The sequence below is a fragment of the Poecile atricapillus genome, chromosome 3 (genome assembly GCF_030490865.1).
Source record: "Poecile atricapillus isolate bPoeAtr1 chromosome 3, bPoeAtr1.hap1, whole genome shotgun sequence".
NCBI lineage: Eukaryota > Metazoa > Chordata > Aves > Passeriformes > Paridae > Poecile > Poecile atricapillus.
The window spans coordinates 45,934,935-45,950,063 of NC_081251.1; the positions used below are offsets into that span (position 1 = coordinate 45,934,935).

General features: G+C 34.0%; 1 protein-coding gene across 1 annotated transcript in view; it reads right to left on the minus strand.

The window, feature by feature from the left end:
* The window catches only part of AK9 (adenylate kinase 9), a 61,400-nt gene that overhangs the window by 41,060 nt on the left and 5,211 nt on the right, over window positions 1-15,129 (minus strand). The window contains exons 4-14 of the mRNA XM_058836951.1: window positions 12,999-13,051; window positions 12,818-12,914; window positions 10,090-10,202; window positions 8,233-8,415; window positions 7,654-7,672; window positions 7,414-7,511; window positions 5,214-5,288; window positions 3,688-3,789; window positions 1,405-1,544; window positions 1,140-1,320; window positions 576-717 (exon numbers count right to left, since the gene is read on the minus strand). Coding sequence (XP_058692934.1) covers window positions 576-717; window positions 1,140-1,320; window positions 1,405-1,544; window positions 3,688-3,789; window positions 5,214-5,288; window positions 7,414-7,511; window positions 7,654-7,672; window positions 8,233-8,415; window positions 10,090-10,202; window positions 12,818-12,914; window positions 12,999-13,051 — 1,203 coding nt within the window. The remainder of the gene's footprint in view (window positions 1-575; window positions 718-1,139; window positions 1,321-1,404; window positions 1,545-3,687; window positions 3,790-5,213; window positions 5,289-7,413; window positions 7,512-7,653; window positions 7,673-8,232; window positions 8,416-10,089; window positions 10,203-12,817; window positions 12,915-12,998; window positions 13,052-15,129) is intronic.

Genomic DNA, 15,129 nt, shown 5'->3' on the forward strand with positions numbered 1-15,129 from the left:
ATACTAAAATAACATTATTTTCACCTTTTCAATGTACTTATTGAATTCATCAAGCTGCAGAAAACTAGGCAGTTTAAGTCTAAATGTGACCAGAGCTGGAGCAACTTATAAATATGCCATCTGTGGCAGCATACTTGGACAGCTGCTCCAAAGAGAAAAACCTGTAGATTGTGGATTCACATCAGTACAGCTGACAAACTGCTTTCTTGGTGAGTATTTCATTTTTGCAGAGATTTAACTTGTCAGAAAGTCATTAAAATTGAATGTTTTCAACCAGTGTCAGTCAAAACCAATTTCTTCTTTCAGCTCAGAGTTCAGAAAACTCTTTTTAACATGGCACTCAAATTCAAAGGATATATATTTTTTACATATATATATATATATGTGTGTGTAAAAAAACCCTAAGTTTTACTAAGCTATTCCCTTCACTGCCATGTTCTTTTAGTTCATATTTAATGCACAGCAATCATAACAACTTCTGCAACATTTACTAATTCAAAGTGACAGAAACTGCTTCAGTTAACTAACGTAAAGCAAATAAGACAGCTTCAAAGACCACGGAACAGCTTATTCACCTGATTCTTCTGATTGTTCTCCTGATTCTAGTCTATTTTTCACTGCTGCTATAGCCTTTTCCACTGCATTCTTTTGCAATTCCTCAAGTTTTTTTTCTCTTGATTCATTATATTGTTGAATGAGTTTGTCCATATCAAGAACCTAGTGAAATTATTTGAAAAAATACAAATATCACAGACAACAAATACAGCATCTGATCCAACTTCTATAAAATGAAGTTATTTTGGAAAAGCTCTGCAGATTTCAGAAAAATGTACATACAATTCAAGTGCAGGGTTGGGTTTTTTTGTAAAAGAAATTATTTTTAATTTGCATTTATATTTAATTATCTTAAATACAGAAGTTATTAATAATACTCTAATGCTAAGACAAGTGCAAAGTAAGAGGGTATATAAAAGTATTTTGGATCTGTAGCTACTTTTATAAAAATGAATTTCACTAAAATCCTGTGTTTCCTCTGTAATCCCTATATTTGTAATGTGAATGTTAATAATATGACAAGAATGTGCTTAACTGATTCCCCCAAGCTGATACTCTGCTACTTAAGACATTTATGAACCTACCTTTCCTTTATAATTGTGTGCAATTCCATTACAAATAGTTGTTCTTCCAGAGAATGAAGGACCAAATACGAATACTTTACAAGGAGAAACTGGCATTGGAGGTAAGAGGTAAGGCCGTGGATTCAGTATAAATTTGTTAAATGCCTCTTGGGATGACAATACGTACATTTTACCTAGAAAACTTAAAACAGAAGAGAAGCTAACAGATATAGACAGTTATTTTAAAAAATAGATATGAAAATGAAGAATGTCAAATTCCACTAACCTGACAGCAAACTCTGGGTTTCCCATTACAATGTCCCCTTCCTTTAGAGCCACAGGACACACCTGTCCCCACCTGCTCCTACGCCATCGGTATCTGGGTGCCATCAACTTGTAAGATGAGAGAGCCCGGAGAAGTTCATCCTGTTTATTAAAATAATAATACATTAATATTATTAATAACTCATATATTCAATATCATAATATTATATAAATAAGTATTAATTAAATATTAAATAAATATAAATTCTATAATAAATAAATACTAATGATATAAAATAATAATAAATAATATTAAAATATTGAAAATAGTAATAAAATACGTTAAAATTAAGGAATAATAAATAACAAATAATATTAATATTAAATAAGTCTTAATTAAATATTAAATAATAAAAATGATAATATGTAATTATTATATATTTAATAGTTTATTAATAATTGCAAATGTAATTTTTTTGCACATTCTTTTTTATTAGACTTTGGAAACCTTTTGCTGGAAAATAAGCAAACTTACTAAGAAAATAACATCATCCTTTTTAGAAAGTTTTTTACAGAATTTAGAAAATTTTAAAGAGAAATTACTCCACTTTTCAGGTCTATTTAAAAGAAATAGTATTTGAAATAGTTCCTGTAGGCTTTACTTATTTTTTTAGAAGTTTAAAATGATAAAGAGCCATTTATTGAAGGTAATAGAAAATGGCCAAGATTTCTTCTAAGCGGTATAAAAAAAGGACCACGACCTATGTCAGGGAATAACAATATTAAAGTATCTATTTTAGGCATGCAGAAATATCATATGATAGGAATAAATTTCATAGCCTTTTTACAGAATGTGAATAGTGAGTGAATCCTAAAGTCGTGGTGACTCTAAATTCAGAATTGTACGGACAAGTGCTGGCTGTGAAGAACTGCAGAAGAACTTTCAGAACCAACAAAGGCAGGCATTAAAATAGCAGTTTTACATTGAAAGCCATGATTTTTCACTGTCACTAGGCAGAAATAGATCCCTCTGTGAAAAAATTTTTCAATGCCCAAGAGCAGTCAGAAAACCAACTTGAATGTTAGGAATGTTGAGTATGGAGAGAATAGATGATAAAAGTTTATGTTTAAATTGTTTAAATATTGCCTTTGTCTTTACTGCAATGGGCCTCCTGCTGCCCTGATCTCAGAAAGGACACAACAAAATTGTGTAAGTTTCAGAAAAAGGTAATATAATTGATCAATCCCATAAAAAGATTGTTGTGTAAGAAGCAATAAAATTATACAGACTGGAATTCTTCAGTATAGCTATGTAAGAGCAGGACAGAAGCCTGAAATCATGAGTTATTAGAGGGTAGATGTAGAGAACCAAACCATTCACTGACTTCTGCATACTGGAGGACACTTAGCTAAAAGGCTGTTCTACAAAAAGGAAAGCAGTTTTGTACATAATGTTCAGTAAAGATGCAGAACTCTTTGCCCTGAATACTGTGGTTACTAAAAGTTTACACACAAACTAACTAAATTACAAATAAAGATGACCTCTGACACAGAAAGTCTTTCACTTGTGAATTTCTTAAGAACTGAGAAAACAGAAAAGTGAAGGGAGGGGTATTTCTCTGAAAATGTAGGGTCTCCCCATTACACTTGCGTTCATATATTCAGAATATATATTCAGTTTTGTTTAAGAAATAGGAAAGATGATCACAACTAAATATAGGTGATGACATTCATGCAAAACTTCTGGTGTTCAGTTTTATTTGGAAGGGATATAAATTACAATTGCCACGATTCAGCAAAATTCAGCACTAACTTGTCATGTTTCTAATTAATAACAGGATAATAGAATGAATGTGATCTCAGTTAGGCAGAATGTTGCTATATTTGTATTAGCATGTTGTTTCTTATTCAGGAAGAGAGTAGACGGAGCTAAGAGTCAGATATTGAGATTGTTATTCTTTGGCTAAAGTTTCTTTATTTCCTTGGAAGGAATTAATTTCTCCTGTACTGCTAAAACAAACATTTTGTTCAAAGTTTTATTATAATCATTACCTGTTTTGTTTTTTTTAAATGACATATTTTTTTTTATTTTCATACTTTTTAAGTGGATTTGACTCCCGAAATTTCCTTAAGTTCTCATTTCTGGAAAGTCAATGCTTACAAAATGCCCTTACTGCATGGTAAAACAAACTGGTTGCTATGAAACAAAGATGCTATAATATAAGCTTACAGCAGAAAAGAAAAAAATAATTCTGTGATTAATTACAATCAATCAATCAATCACACTTTAGAAAAGCACACTTACCTTTTGCTTTCCCTCCAGTGTTTCTTCTTCTTGGTCACTTTGAAGTCTGATTATAGGAGCTGCATTTTGAATATCCATAGACTGAAGTCGGCCTGCCACTGTCTGAAGAGAAAATAAGTCTTGATTTAGTACCAATCAAAACTGCTTTTGTCTTCTGAAGGGCTCCTAAAATCTATTTAAAACTGTAACATTATTTATATAACAGCTGTGTAAACACCAGGGCCCAGTTTCTAACTCAGTTATTGAGCTGAGTTTTAAGAAGCTGTTTGGTAGATACAGGCAGTGCAAAAAGGCCATCACAGCCCTTCTATCTCCTCGTTATGCTGTGAATCCCAAGCCTACTAAAGGACAAGACTGTGAAGGTTCCCTCAAGGCAGTGCAAGTACTCAGATGAGCTCCAATTGGAAAAAGAGGCAAATCTCTTTGGGAAATCAGATTATAACATTCAGAAGCAATACAACTTTGGGTAGTTTATTTTGGAAGGTTATTTAAACCAAATGTCTACCAATGAGAATCAGATGATATTAAGTTTATTTGAAGTGTTTCCTGAATGTAATATGTATTGAATGCCAAGTATTCTTGAAATGAGAAAGCAAATTCTGTCATGTTTGGACTAGTTTTATTATAGGCCTTTGCCTTTCTTGTAGGTAAAATGGTTGCAGTCATAATTTTATTGCACTTATTATAAATTTTGTGTTGTAACATTCAAACACAGATCATAAATGAGGAAACTGTATGTTCTAATGCTGCAAAATTACTGTTTTGGTTTTTTTTTTCCCATAGGACCACTCTTGGTAGAGTTAAGCATAAACTGAAATAATTAACTTAAAGAATTATAATAATACAATTCATTTCACACAGAGGAGAAAATGCAGAAGTTCACTTCCTACCTTGTCAAAGACAATCTCCTACTTAATTTTCAGCCCCATACTCTAGGTTCTGATTTGAAGCAACTTTTAGTTGTGAAGCAGAGGATAAGATTATTTATCTTCAAAATTTACCATTGTAGGTTTTTTAACAGAGAGAACAAGTTGCTCTGTTACAAGCTAAAATTCTAGACACAAGCACTCAGCAGAAGTCTTATAAGAATCAAGGGTCTTCCATTACGTTGCAAAACAATATCAAAATTAGTAAAAATTATATTCCACTATACAAAATATATTTTAGACACAGCATCAAATAAACCAGTTTTGTAAATATATCATACTGAAAATGTTTTAAATTCTCATTATATTCTACATTAATGCAAATCAGAAAAAGCACTGAAACCAGACAGACATAATACAAAACATTGTAGCCTGCCTGAAAATATTCTCATGTAATATATATGTAAGCAGGGGGAAGAGCAGTTAATCTTACAACTAATGGAGGAAGGAAAGCAAGTATTCCATCAAAAGTCATGCTTTCTAATAGTAAATGAATGTGTTTTAAACACAACTTAAAATTTGCCAACCGGAAAACAATCCACAGGATTGAGAAATTACTTTCTGGTGTGGGTTAATTTAGCTGGTGCATAGTTTACTTACCTCAAAGACATCATCTGGTTGCTGACTTCCATCCACTTCAATAAGGTATCGACAATCCTGGTCAGTCAACAATTCCTGTTTAAGAACATACTTGTCAATTGAGTATAGTGAACCAGATAATGATACTGAAGCTCATTCTCTTCCTATACATATCAAAGTTTGGACTCCTGGGGACTTCAGCAAAATCAAGACTCATTGTATTAATGGCTTACAAAATCTTCTGGAGATTAACTTTTATTTGATGACAGATAAATACAGAGATAATTCCAAACTTTACATGGGGTTCAGAAGATAGCTTAGATTTCTTACCTCAAATGAAAGCTAAAAAATATCAAGATACAGTAACGTTTTGTCTATTAATTCAACTTTTAATTGTCTAACTACCTTAATTCTTTGCTGGAAAATTATGACAATCTCAATTAACACATTTCTTGGAAATGCCAGTCATGAGATCAATGTTTTAATTTTGGTCCTGATTCCCAATTCTTTTAAAATTTGGACCATATATTTTGTTTTTCTTGTTTTAACTTTTCACATTAGCAAATAATGTCTTAGACTAAAAAAAACATCCTATGTCAGTTGCTAATGCCTCTCTCTAAGGTCTGAGAACACTCAATCCATTCCTGACAAATGCTGGTCTAACCTCAAGCCTAAAAAGACCTATTGAAGGTGACTTTATAACTTTACAGGTAATCTGTTCCAGTCCTTCATTACATTTATGGTCAGAGCTCATTTCCTGGCTCATTTAATCTCATCTGTCTTCTATACTTTCTAATACTCTTCTAAAGAGAGGATTTGTATTTCTCTTATATACAATGGTCTTATAGTCTTATTGGTACATCCATAGTATTTGAGTTTAAACAATAGCATCTCATTTATTGACTCAGTTTTGACTAACTAAATCCCCACTGATTGCAGGTTGTCTGAAGTACCAAGGTCTAGCCAATTATTTCACACGTTGTAGTCATTCATTAGGTTTCCTTCCTCACTGGAGTATTTCACATTTATTTCAGGTCATTTTAATCCCAACAATTTATCAAGAAATCAAAGTGTGTTCTCCAAAGTTCATTTACCTATCTCCTTATCAGTGCAAACCGCACATCTTATAAACTTTTTGTTTCAATTTCAATTTCATCATCTCAAACTCTGCCTGGGCCAATTGATAAGACCCTGTGTTCTTTTAATGTATAAGTGGACCACTGAGCATCTTCACCAATACATTCATTGCTAGTGAATCCTAAGTGAACCCTACCAACTACTGGAGTGTGTTGAAACTGTTGAAGTTTGGTATGCATCCTAAAGTAATTTAATTTAAACAACTTTCCATTAGCTCACTTATAAGAAATCCATGTGAGATTGTGTAATGATTAAAGACACCACATTTTTTATTTTCACCTTCACATCAGTAAGAAGTTTCTTACTCTAGCAAAGACCATTATACCACTTTTACACAATTTTATCTATAGGTTTAACAAATCCATAGGGAAATTGAAAGGCATAAACAGTAATTGTCAAGTGGGCATCAAACATGAGGATTTTCCTGTGGCTTGTATCAAGAAATTAAAAACAAAACAAAACAAAAAACCAAAACCAAACCAAAAACAAACTATTTTTTGGACTTCAGGCTTTTTTTTTTGTTTCTTGGTGTAGAGAAGAAGGGGAAGAAGCATAGAGTAAATCCACTTTACTGAGCACAACAGGGAAAGAAAATATCATAGCTTCAGAAATGAAATAAATGGTAAAACAAACTAATGGGCTAATTACTGTGTACATAAATATGCAGGCAATGAAGCAGGTGAGAAAGGGAGTCTATTGGAGTGGAAGACAATGGATAAAGATTACTTATGAAACTGCATTCTGGAATGGACTCATAGTGGCAGTGAAACAATGGAGTCTTCAAATATTTCACTTACTAGATTTAAAAAGCATGTGTGGTGGCAGGTTTCACTTTTAAAAGTCAAATTTGATTCCTTTTGTCTTGACTGGAGAGTACAAACAACACCTACAGAGAGTACAAACAACACCTACAGATGACAACTTAGTATCACTGATTTCAGAATAAATGACAGAATTTGGGGATATGTTGTAGCATGACCACCTCAATACAACAGATCTCAAATAGAAAATAGATTTTCTAGCATAGAAAGATATTTTTAAAATCTTTTGTTATGCATAATCATATTACTTTGCTTTTTCTTACTTCTAAAGGACGAAGTATTATATCCTTGTATATTCCAATTCTTTTCTCTGCATTTTCAAGAAAATCTTCAGGTCTGTGCACTAATTGATGAAAAGATTCTAATTTCTTACGTGGACCTTCTCCTGTCTGCAAACCAAAATTTCAAGACACAGAAATAATGTATTAAAATATTTTTTGTCATGACTCAAATTTAAATAAAGTAGCTTTGGAGAACATTGCAATGAGTATTAGTCCAGTGACTGCTGACCATGATCCTATCCTGATGAAGTGTAGCTTCTGTGAATTGAAAGAATGTCCCTAGAACTTGCACTGGTAAGTCTCTGGCCCCTATTATAAAAATTTGACCTGAATTCAAAACTAATACCTTAATGAAAAAAAAAATAAAAAATCCATTTGTAGTAGTGTAACAACAAAACCAGAAAACAAGTTAGTGTCCTGCAATATTAGTAAAAAGTAGTTACAATAAGAAAAAATTAAGAACCCTTTTCTTTGTCTAGATCACAAGCAGGCAGTGTAGAGCCACCCTTCTCCTCCTGATAGACACTTGTAACTTATGGTAAGAAACAGATCAGTGACTATTGAGTCAAAGACTGAGTCCAGGTTAAGCTGTCTAATGATCAACATTTGCTGTCATTTAAACTTACCGTTTAAGTGTTGCCCCACATCTCTTAAAGTAGGACAGAAATAGAATTAAGATTCAATTCGAGCAAAATGAATTCATAACATAGTATGGTGATATTTTAGAAGATCAGAATTTTTTCTGCTTTGTCTAAAGTACATTGTAATATTTTGCACTGTTTAGAAATTAGCAATATTTACCTCTTCTCCTTCTTCTTCATCCCGCTCTTCATCTTCTTCTTCATTCTCTTCTTCATCCTGATCTTTCTCTTTCTTATGCTTGTCAGTAAGTTTAGGATCCCACTGGCTCCTCTGATATATCTCTCCTGAATTAGGGTTTAGCCTTTGTCCTGATATTCTTTGGCATAATTCATAATCTGGACACTAGCAAGGAAAAATTAAAAGGGAGTTGTGTTTATTGTACTGCTATAACATCTTTTTCTTGGAGAGACAAAATTGCTCTAAATTGGTCTACTGATAACAGTATTTCATTATTACTCCAGTTATCTAGAATCTCCCTTCTTCCTTCGTTTTTCAGCTAATGAAAACAGTTACGATATTGACATATCTGTGAAAATAGCTTCAATCCACTGAAATCAAAGGCAAAGTTATTTCTTTGACTTTGGGGCAAGGATTTTTAATGTACATTTAGTCTCAATCCTTCTCCCAGAGGAGATGATGTTACTACATGAAGTAAAGAATTTAATATATCTTTTTGGTGTAGTTAGTATCACTCTTCTATTTGTATTGCTGCACATGAATCTATATAACACATATTCTCAACAACAGGGATTTCTCACTATGTAGTATTAAAGACTGACTTTCTAAAAAAATCAAATCTGCCTGAAAAGCAAGACAAAAATATGCTTTATTGGTGTTTTAGGATCTTTCTGAGACCACAGAAAAAAAGGTTTGAAGTAGGCATTTACCAACTTTCATTATGCATGTTCAAGCATAATAAATCTTAAAATTATGGGATTAAAACAAACACCTGAGTTAAATCTGAAAAGTGATAGAGTAGGTCCATACCCTGAGGCTTACCAGCTGACAAAACACATAGATGTGCCAACTAGAATCAAAATCCCATTGAGAATGGAGCACACCACCAGAGGCTGACTATTCAAGAGCTGTCTCAGCAGCTCATTCTGCACATTCAAAGTAGACGACAAAAATAATCTAGTTGATTATAAATAAAACGTTGCTAGAGGAAGGGCCTGAAAGTGTGTTCATGACTATATACAGGGTTATTTTGTTGGATAGAGTCTGACACAGTTCAGCGTGGGCCAGCTAGAATCCTCCCCAGTGAACAGCTGGGCACAATCTGAGAATGGCACAGGCCTCGGGCCTTTCCCTGTGGGCAGTTTGGGCACTGCCACCCCATTCTGACTAACAAGACAGCTTAGCAGTGTTTGGCCAAAGCAGCTGGCACAATGTCTGAAGAGTCCCACTTGCCTTGTTTTGTTTACTAATCTGGACATAGCAATCAAGTCCACTCTTTTAAGTTACATTGAGGAAGTCCTCTAAATCCCACACTAACAATAGTTTATGTTTCTCTGGTTATATCAGAGTTACTTTTGTAAAATATGTGGTATGTCACATCACTGCTCAATAAAAAATTAAGATTTGTAAACAGGATGAATTAATAATAAAGCAGTTTCACAGCGGCTTAAAAATAAAACTACTTACTTTCTAAATTCCATATGTGAGAAGTTTCTTCCTGCATTACACAAATGGCAGATGTACATGTGTCCAAAATCCCATAATAATACTGTAATTCAAGTTTCCCTTTCTTGAAAACCTGTATCTTCTAATTGTTGGACATGGAAAAACTGTAACTGCTGCTGAAGTTTTAGGACATGTTCATCATTTTACCTCAGAAATGCTTATAATGGAAGAAACCAGTGAAATTCTATTCCGATATAAAAGAGAAGAATTTATCATGCCTCATTAAATTCTATATTCAAGTATACAGAAGAAAATACTATATTTGGCACGCATAGCATATGAATCTACTAAAAATTAGGAAAAATACTAGGAAGTTACTGAAGATGACATTACCTTAATGTTAATCAGGATATCTGGTTTTAATTTTAGATTCATTATTTTCTTTATTTGCTGTGGAATAGTCATGTATTCCTCAGAGAGAGAAGGAAATCCAGTGAGAACATAACCTGCCAAATACATTTAATTGAACATAGAGCTAGTTATGCTCATCTCCTTTAAGCAATGGTGCAATTTCCAATCATGTACATGACAAAACACTGCTAAAAACTGTGCACTCATGTCTGCTTCAGATGAAATACAGGCAAAGTGTGCTGTTTTCAGCTTTATTGAGTACTCTCAACATTTTTAAACTCAATTAAAAACATGTAGACATTAAAGACCATACTCACACCACCTGCTTTATGTGCCCAGCTCAGACATTGTAGTGTCTAAAAAGCAACAAGCTTTCAGTGACCAGTTTTGCCACTAAAAGACTTCATAAAAGGAACTGCAAAAAGTAGCCATTCTGTGATTTAAAGCATTTATACTAGGAGTCTAGCCTTTTTACACAGCCTTTAAATGTTTTGCCTTCTAATGAAGGGAGTCTGAACCACTCTCCTGCCTCTCAAAAGGAGGCACTACGCACAGAATATGCACATGGATAATTTAGTGAGCATCTGTTCACTCAGGACTCCCAATGCTGAGTCCTGTTTGGCAAACAGATGTTGGCTAGACATGACAAGCAGAGAGGTAAAAAACATGTTTTCCAAGTATTACAGTGCTCAGCCCCACAGATGAACTTGTGGCTTCAAGTTCCTAGGAAAGTAGTGTAACTACTGCTGGCTGTATGCATGCAGTAAGAACTACCGAATAGCAACAAAATCAATATTCATGAAGCCAAGATGAGTAAACAAAAATCAGGTAGATGTTTACAGCCAGATAATGAGACTATTCCCTTAGAGAAATGGTGCCTGCTTAGAATTTTATGTGTTAACATTTAAATGCAATTCTGGGCAGCACAAAAACATGGCAGAAGTCTTTGCAAGAGGTGTAAGGAGTGAAGACTCCTACTTCCCTGGAAAGCTACTATCCATAGATGCAAGAGAAGAAGGTAAGAAAGGAAGCAAAATAGATAGTCATTCCTCTAGGAAATTAAAATCCTGGATTCTAAACTGTTGATACCTTTAGAGAATTCTACCTGGTAGTGAGGTGTCAAGAACGCATACAGCCTCTGCTTATCCAGATATGGGATGTGAGGGAAATAGGAGTATAAAGTGGGAAGCCATTATCTGAGAGTGTTTGCTGCCAAATCAATGTGAGGAGACTAAAAATCATGAAGTATACCTAAGGCAACCATCAACTAGATCAAAAAGTAACCAGGGGATTACCAAGAAGATTTTGAGATATATTTGTTTAAAAACTTGCATTTTACAAACACTAAAAGTAAAAACCCAACCTTTCATGCAACAGTTTCTAAAATCTTTAATGAATAATTTATAGCAAATCGACTGATTAGTTCCTGCTGAAAACCTACTTAAGCTTCCCAGGGATTCGTTAAGATAGTAGTTGAAAAACAAAAAGTTATTAGAAATACTAAAACAACACTTGGTTTTGGAGGTCAGTTCTAGTTTGTAGGAAAAATAGTGGGATGTTGGTTGTTCTATTCCTTGCTACTTTGGGGCATCTGTAATGCAGGAAGTGTCTTGGCTACAAGAACCAAACTTTACTCAACTTTACAGTTGTGTTTACAGTCTCCAGGACCTCTGTGCTCCTCTGTGATACAGACATCTTCAGACTGACTCAAGGAGGGGAACTCAAATAACACAGAAACCACTTCATGCTTTTACTGAAGTCCTCACACACGGATTAAGAGATTGGCATTTCTACTGCTACCTCTTCCAGCAGCTTTTTGTGTCCTTTTTTTTTTTTTTTAAATGTCTTTCCTATTTCTCTTTTTTATACTGTTTTAAAAGCCTGGCTTCACTAGGTAAGGCTGTATATTTTGCAAAACTGTTAGGTCTTGTACTAGAAAAGGAATAAAACCCATTGCAACTGAAAGCTTAAAAAGCAGGCTACTTTTTAGAGCAGTAGAAACTAACATTGGCACTACACCTGTCTCTCTCCTATAATGGAAATTTCAAATAAAAGTCAAAACAAGAAAAATAAACTACGTTTCATTTTTTTACTTCTTTTGCTCTTAGCAGTACATTTGTTTTCTCATCAGGGAAGCAAGTTCAGACACTAGCAAGATCCACAGCCCTTGTCCTGACAGCCTCATTTAACAAAATCTTTCCTCAAATAGAAGAATTATATCCACTACCATTACTATTCTCATCCATCCTACTCTGTGTCACAAAATGCAAAGGGAATAAACAATTCTGTACGAGAAAAAAAAAAGCCATAATACTTTGCATTTTCAGTAATCTGTTTTCCTTCTTTTTTGTTATTTAAAATGTTTAAAATGTTTTTGCCAATGGATTTTTGTTATGTTGTTGTTACAGAAGTATTGATTAATAAAATATCTGTATTTTAAATCCTAAGATTCTTCTGAACAGATAATATTGTCAAATCAACACCTTGAATTTTGGGAAAATTATTTACTTAAAATCAATACAACACAAGACTGGTATCACACACTCTGATCTCCCATATAAGTAAATTAATCCCTAAACACACTTTCAGTTTATTCATATTTCACAACTTGAAGAGCATGAGAAAAAGCTAGAATTATATTTGAGCACCAATGGATGCAAAATGGATGAAAAATTAAAGGAAGCACATTCTAGGCTATAAATATACTTACCAAAATGAGCAGCTTCTGGTGACTCAATCTTCTGCAGAATCATTTCTGTCACCAGATTCTCAGGAATACTTTGACCTTGACAAAGCAATTCTTGACACTAGGGTAAAATCCAAAACATAGTCCTTTATAGTAAGTGTTTGTTAAGAATGTGACAAAACTTACCAGAAGATTAGACCTTTACCTTAAGTCCATATACTGTTCCTTGTTGAACATTTGTTTCAATTACTTCTGAAGCTAAGGAAGCATATCAAACATACGAAAAATAATTAATACAAAATATTTTCCAAACAGATTTGTACATGCAGATACCTATGTACATACACAGGAGGATGTACGTGTCCTCCAAGCAACCAGACTATTTTGAATGAGCAGCCATTATATTTAGGGCCATTATTATACTTTGCACATGCAGCTGGTGCCTTATGGCAAGGTCTGGGTAGGTGTTTCTCCCTACAATTTAATATATATTAAATTATATATACTGTAATATATATACTACATATATATATATTATATATATGTATATATACTGTACTGTATATATACTACACAAAAATGCTTAACTGTATTAAGTTATATAATAACTGTATATACTACACAAAAATGCTTAACAGCAGTTTTGCAGGATTATTTGAACTGGTTTAAATTCAATCAGCATTACCATCTTGTGGTCCAGTGATGAGCATTTGAGCTCAATCACATTTTAAAAACCAAGATTTAGAAGGACTGTTTAGACACAAAAATCATCTACTTTAAGAAAAGTAACATACATCAAATTCAAAGACTGCCCTATGTCTCTGTGGATAATGACATCATACTAGAACAATCCTGGAAGTCTTTCACACTTCTGTATGAATTAAATAATCAGAAATTTTATAAAAGTTTTCAAGAATGACTCTTAAGGCTACATTTATGCTACTAATAAACTAGCCCAGGGAAAGGTCCTGAAGCCAGGCGACTCATGCCTATAAAGCCATAATCTTTCTCCTCAAAACACAGTAGCTGTTTTACAACTGTTTCTACTAGGAATGATAACTGTTGAACATCTTACCTTTCATACTATGGATAGGTGTTTGGGAGAATAATATTAGCCATGGGCCAAAACTGAGTCAGGGAATTTACTAATTAACAATATAGACAACTGAAAATCAGCAATCTGTGTGTACCCTGTGTCTGTTTTACTTATGAGTATTGACCTATTCACTGGATAAATGAATAGAAAGTATTACGTCATTAAAAGGATTGTGAACACCTTTCATACTCAGTAGTTTTCTGTCTTGGTTTATTTTTAACCCAGCACAGGACAGATGTTGATGTTCCAGTAATGGATGCTAACTATGAAGCAGGGAGCACAGTGCCTGTGGAATAGCAGGCCACATAACTTTCTCAGTCTTTCCTGAGAAAGTGGCCTGGGAAATCATGGGAAGGAATTAAAACAATCCTCAGAGATAGAGAACAGCCTTGCAGGTGCTGTTTGTCTGTTCCTTGTTTTCTTGCAAGAGAAGGTCAAGGGGTGGTGTACCCCACTGACCAATGATGGTGATGTGTTAGTTCACTAACCAATAAGAGTTGTACTTTTCTGTACTTTCACGTATCAGTCTATAAAAAAGATCTGAGGTAATAAACCAGAGAAAAATTCTCCTGTTCGACTGCCAAGAGAGTCTGTGTCGTTCTTCTCATCGTTCCCAATAGAGTGACATTCCAGAGCAATTTCAGTGGAGGACACCAAAACCACCAGAAGACTTGAACAGCCTAGGAGAAGCCAAAAGAACTGACCTTGTTCAGTCTGGAGGTAACCAGACAGCTCTTACTGCTATCTAAACCTACTTATTGGGAGGTCACAAAGATGGACTCACAGTCACACAGAAGTGCAGTTAGGACAAGAGGCAACAGACATGGATAGGAACATGAGAAATTCAAACTGGGTAATTAGGAAGCAATTTTTCATCAAGAAGGTAGTCAAACATTTCAAAGCGTTTCTCTGGGAGGAGGTAGAGTCTCCATCCTTGGAGATAGTCCAGATTCAACTGAGCAGCCCTCTCTAGTTGACCCTGCTTTGAGAGCAATGTTGGACTCGGTCACCTCTGGAGGTCATTTCTGAACTAAACTATTCATGTTCATGTATGTTAAATTTCTTTGTTTCTTATTTTGATATAGAAAATTAAAAAAAATTACTACTATAAGTAACAGTGTGTACACACGTGTGCATTCACTAGCTAAATAAAGACTAAAAGAAATACCATGAACAAAATAAGAGAAGAGTAATTCCCTGAACTAGAAATAAGGCTTAAAAATGCAGTAACTGAAATTTA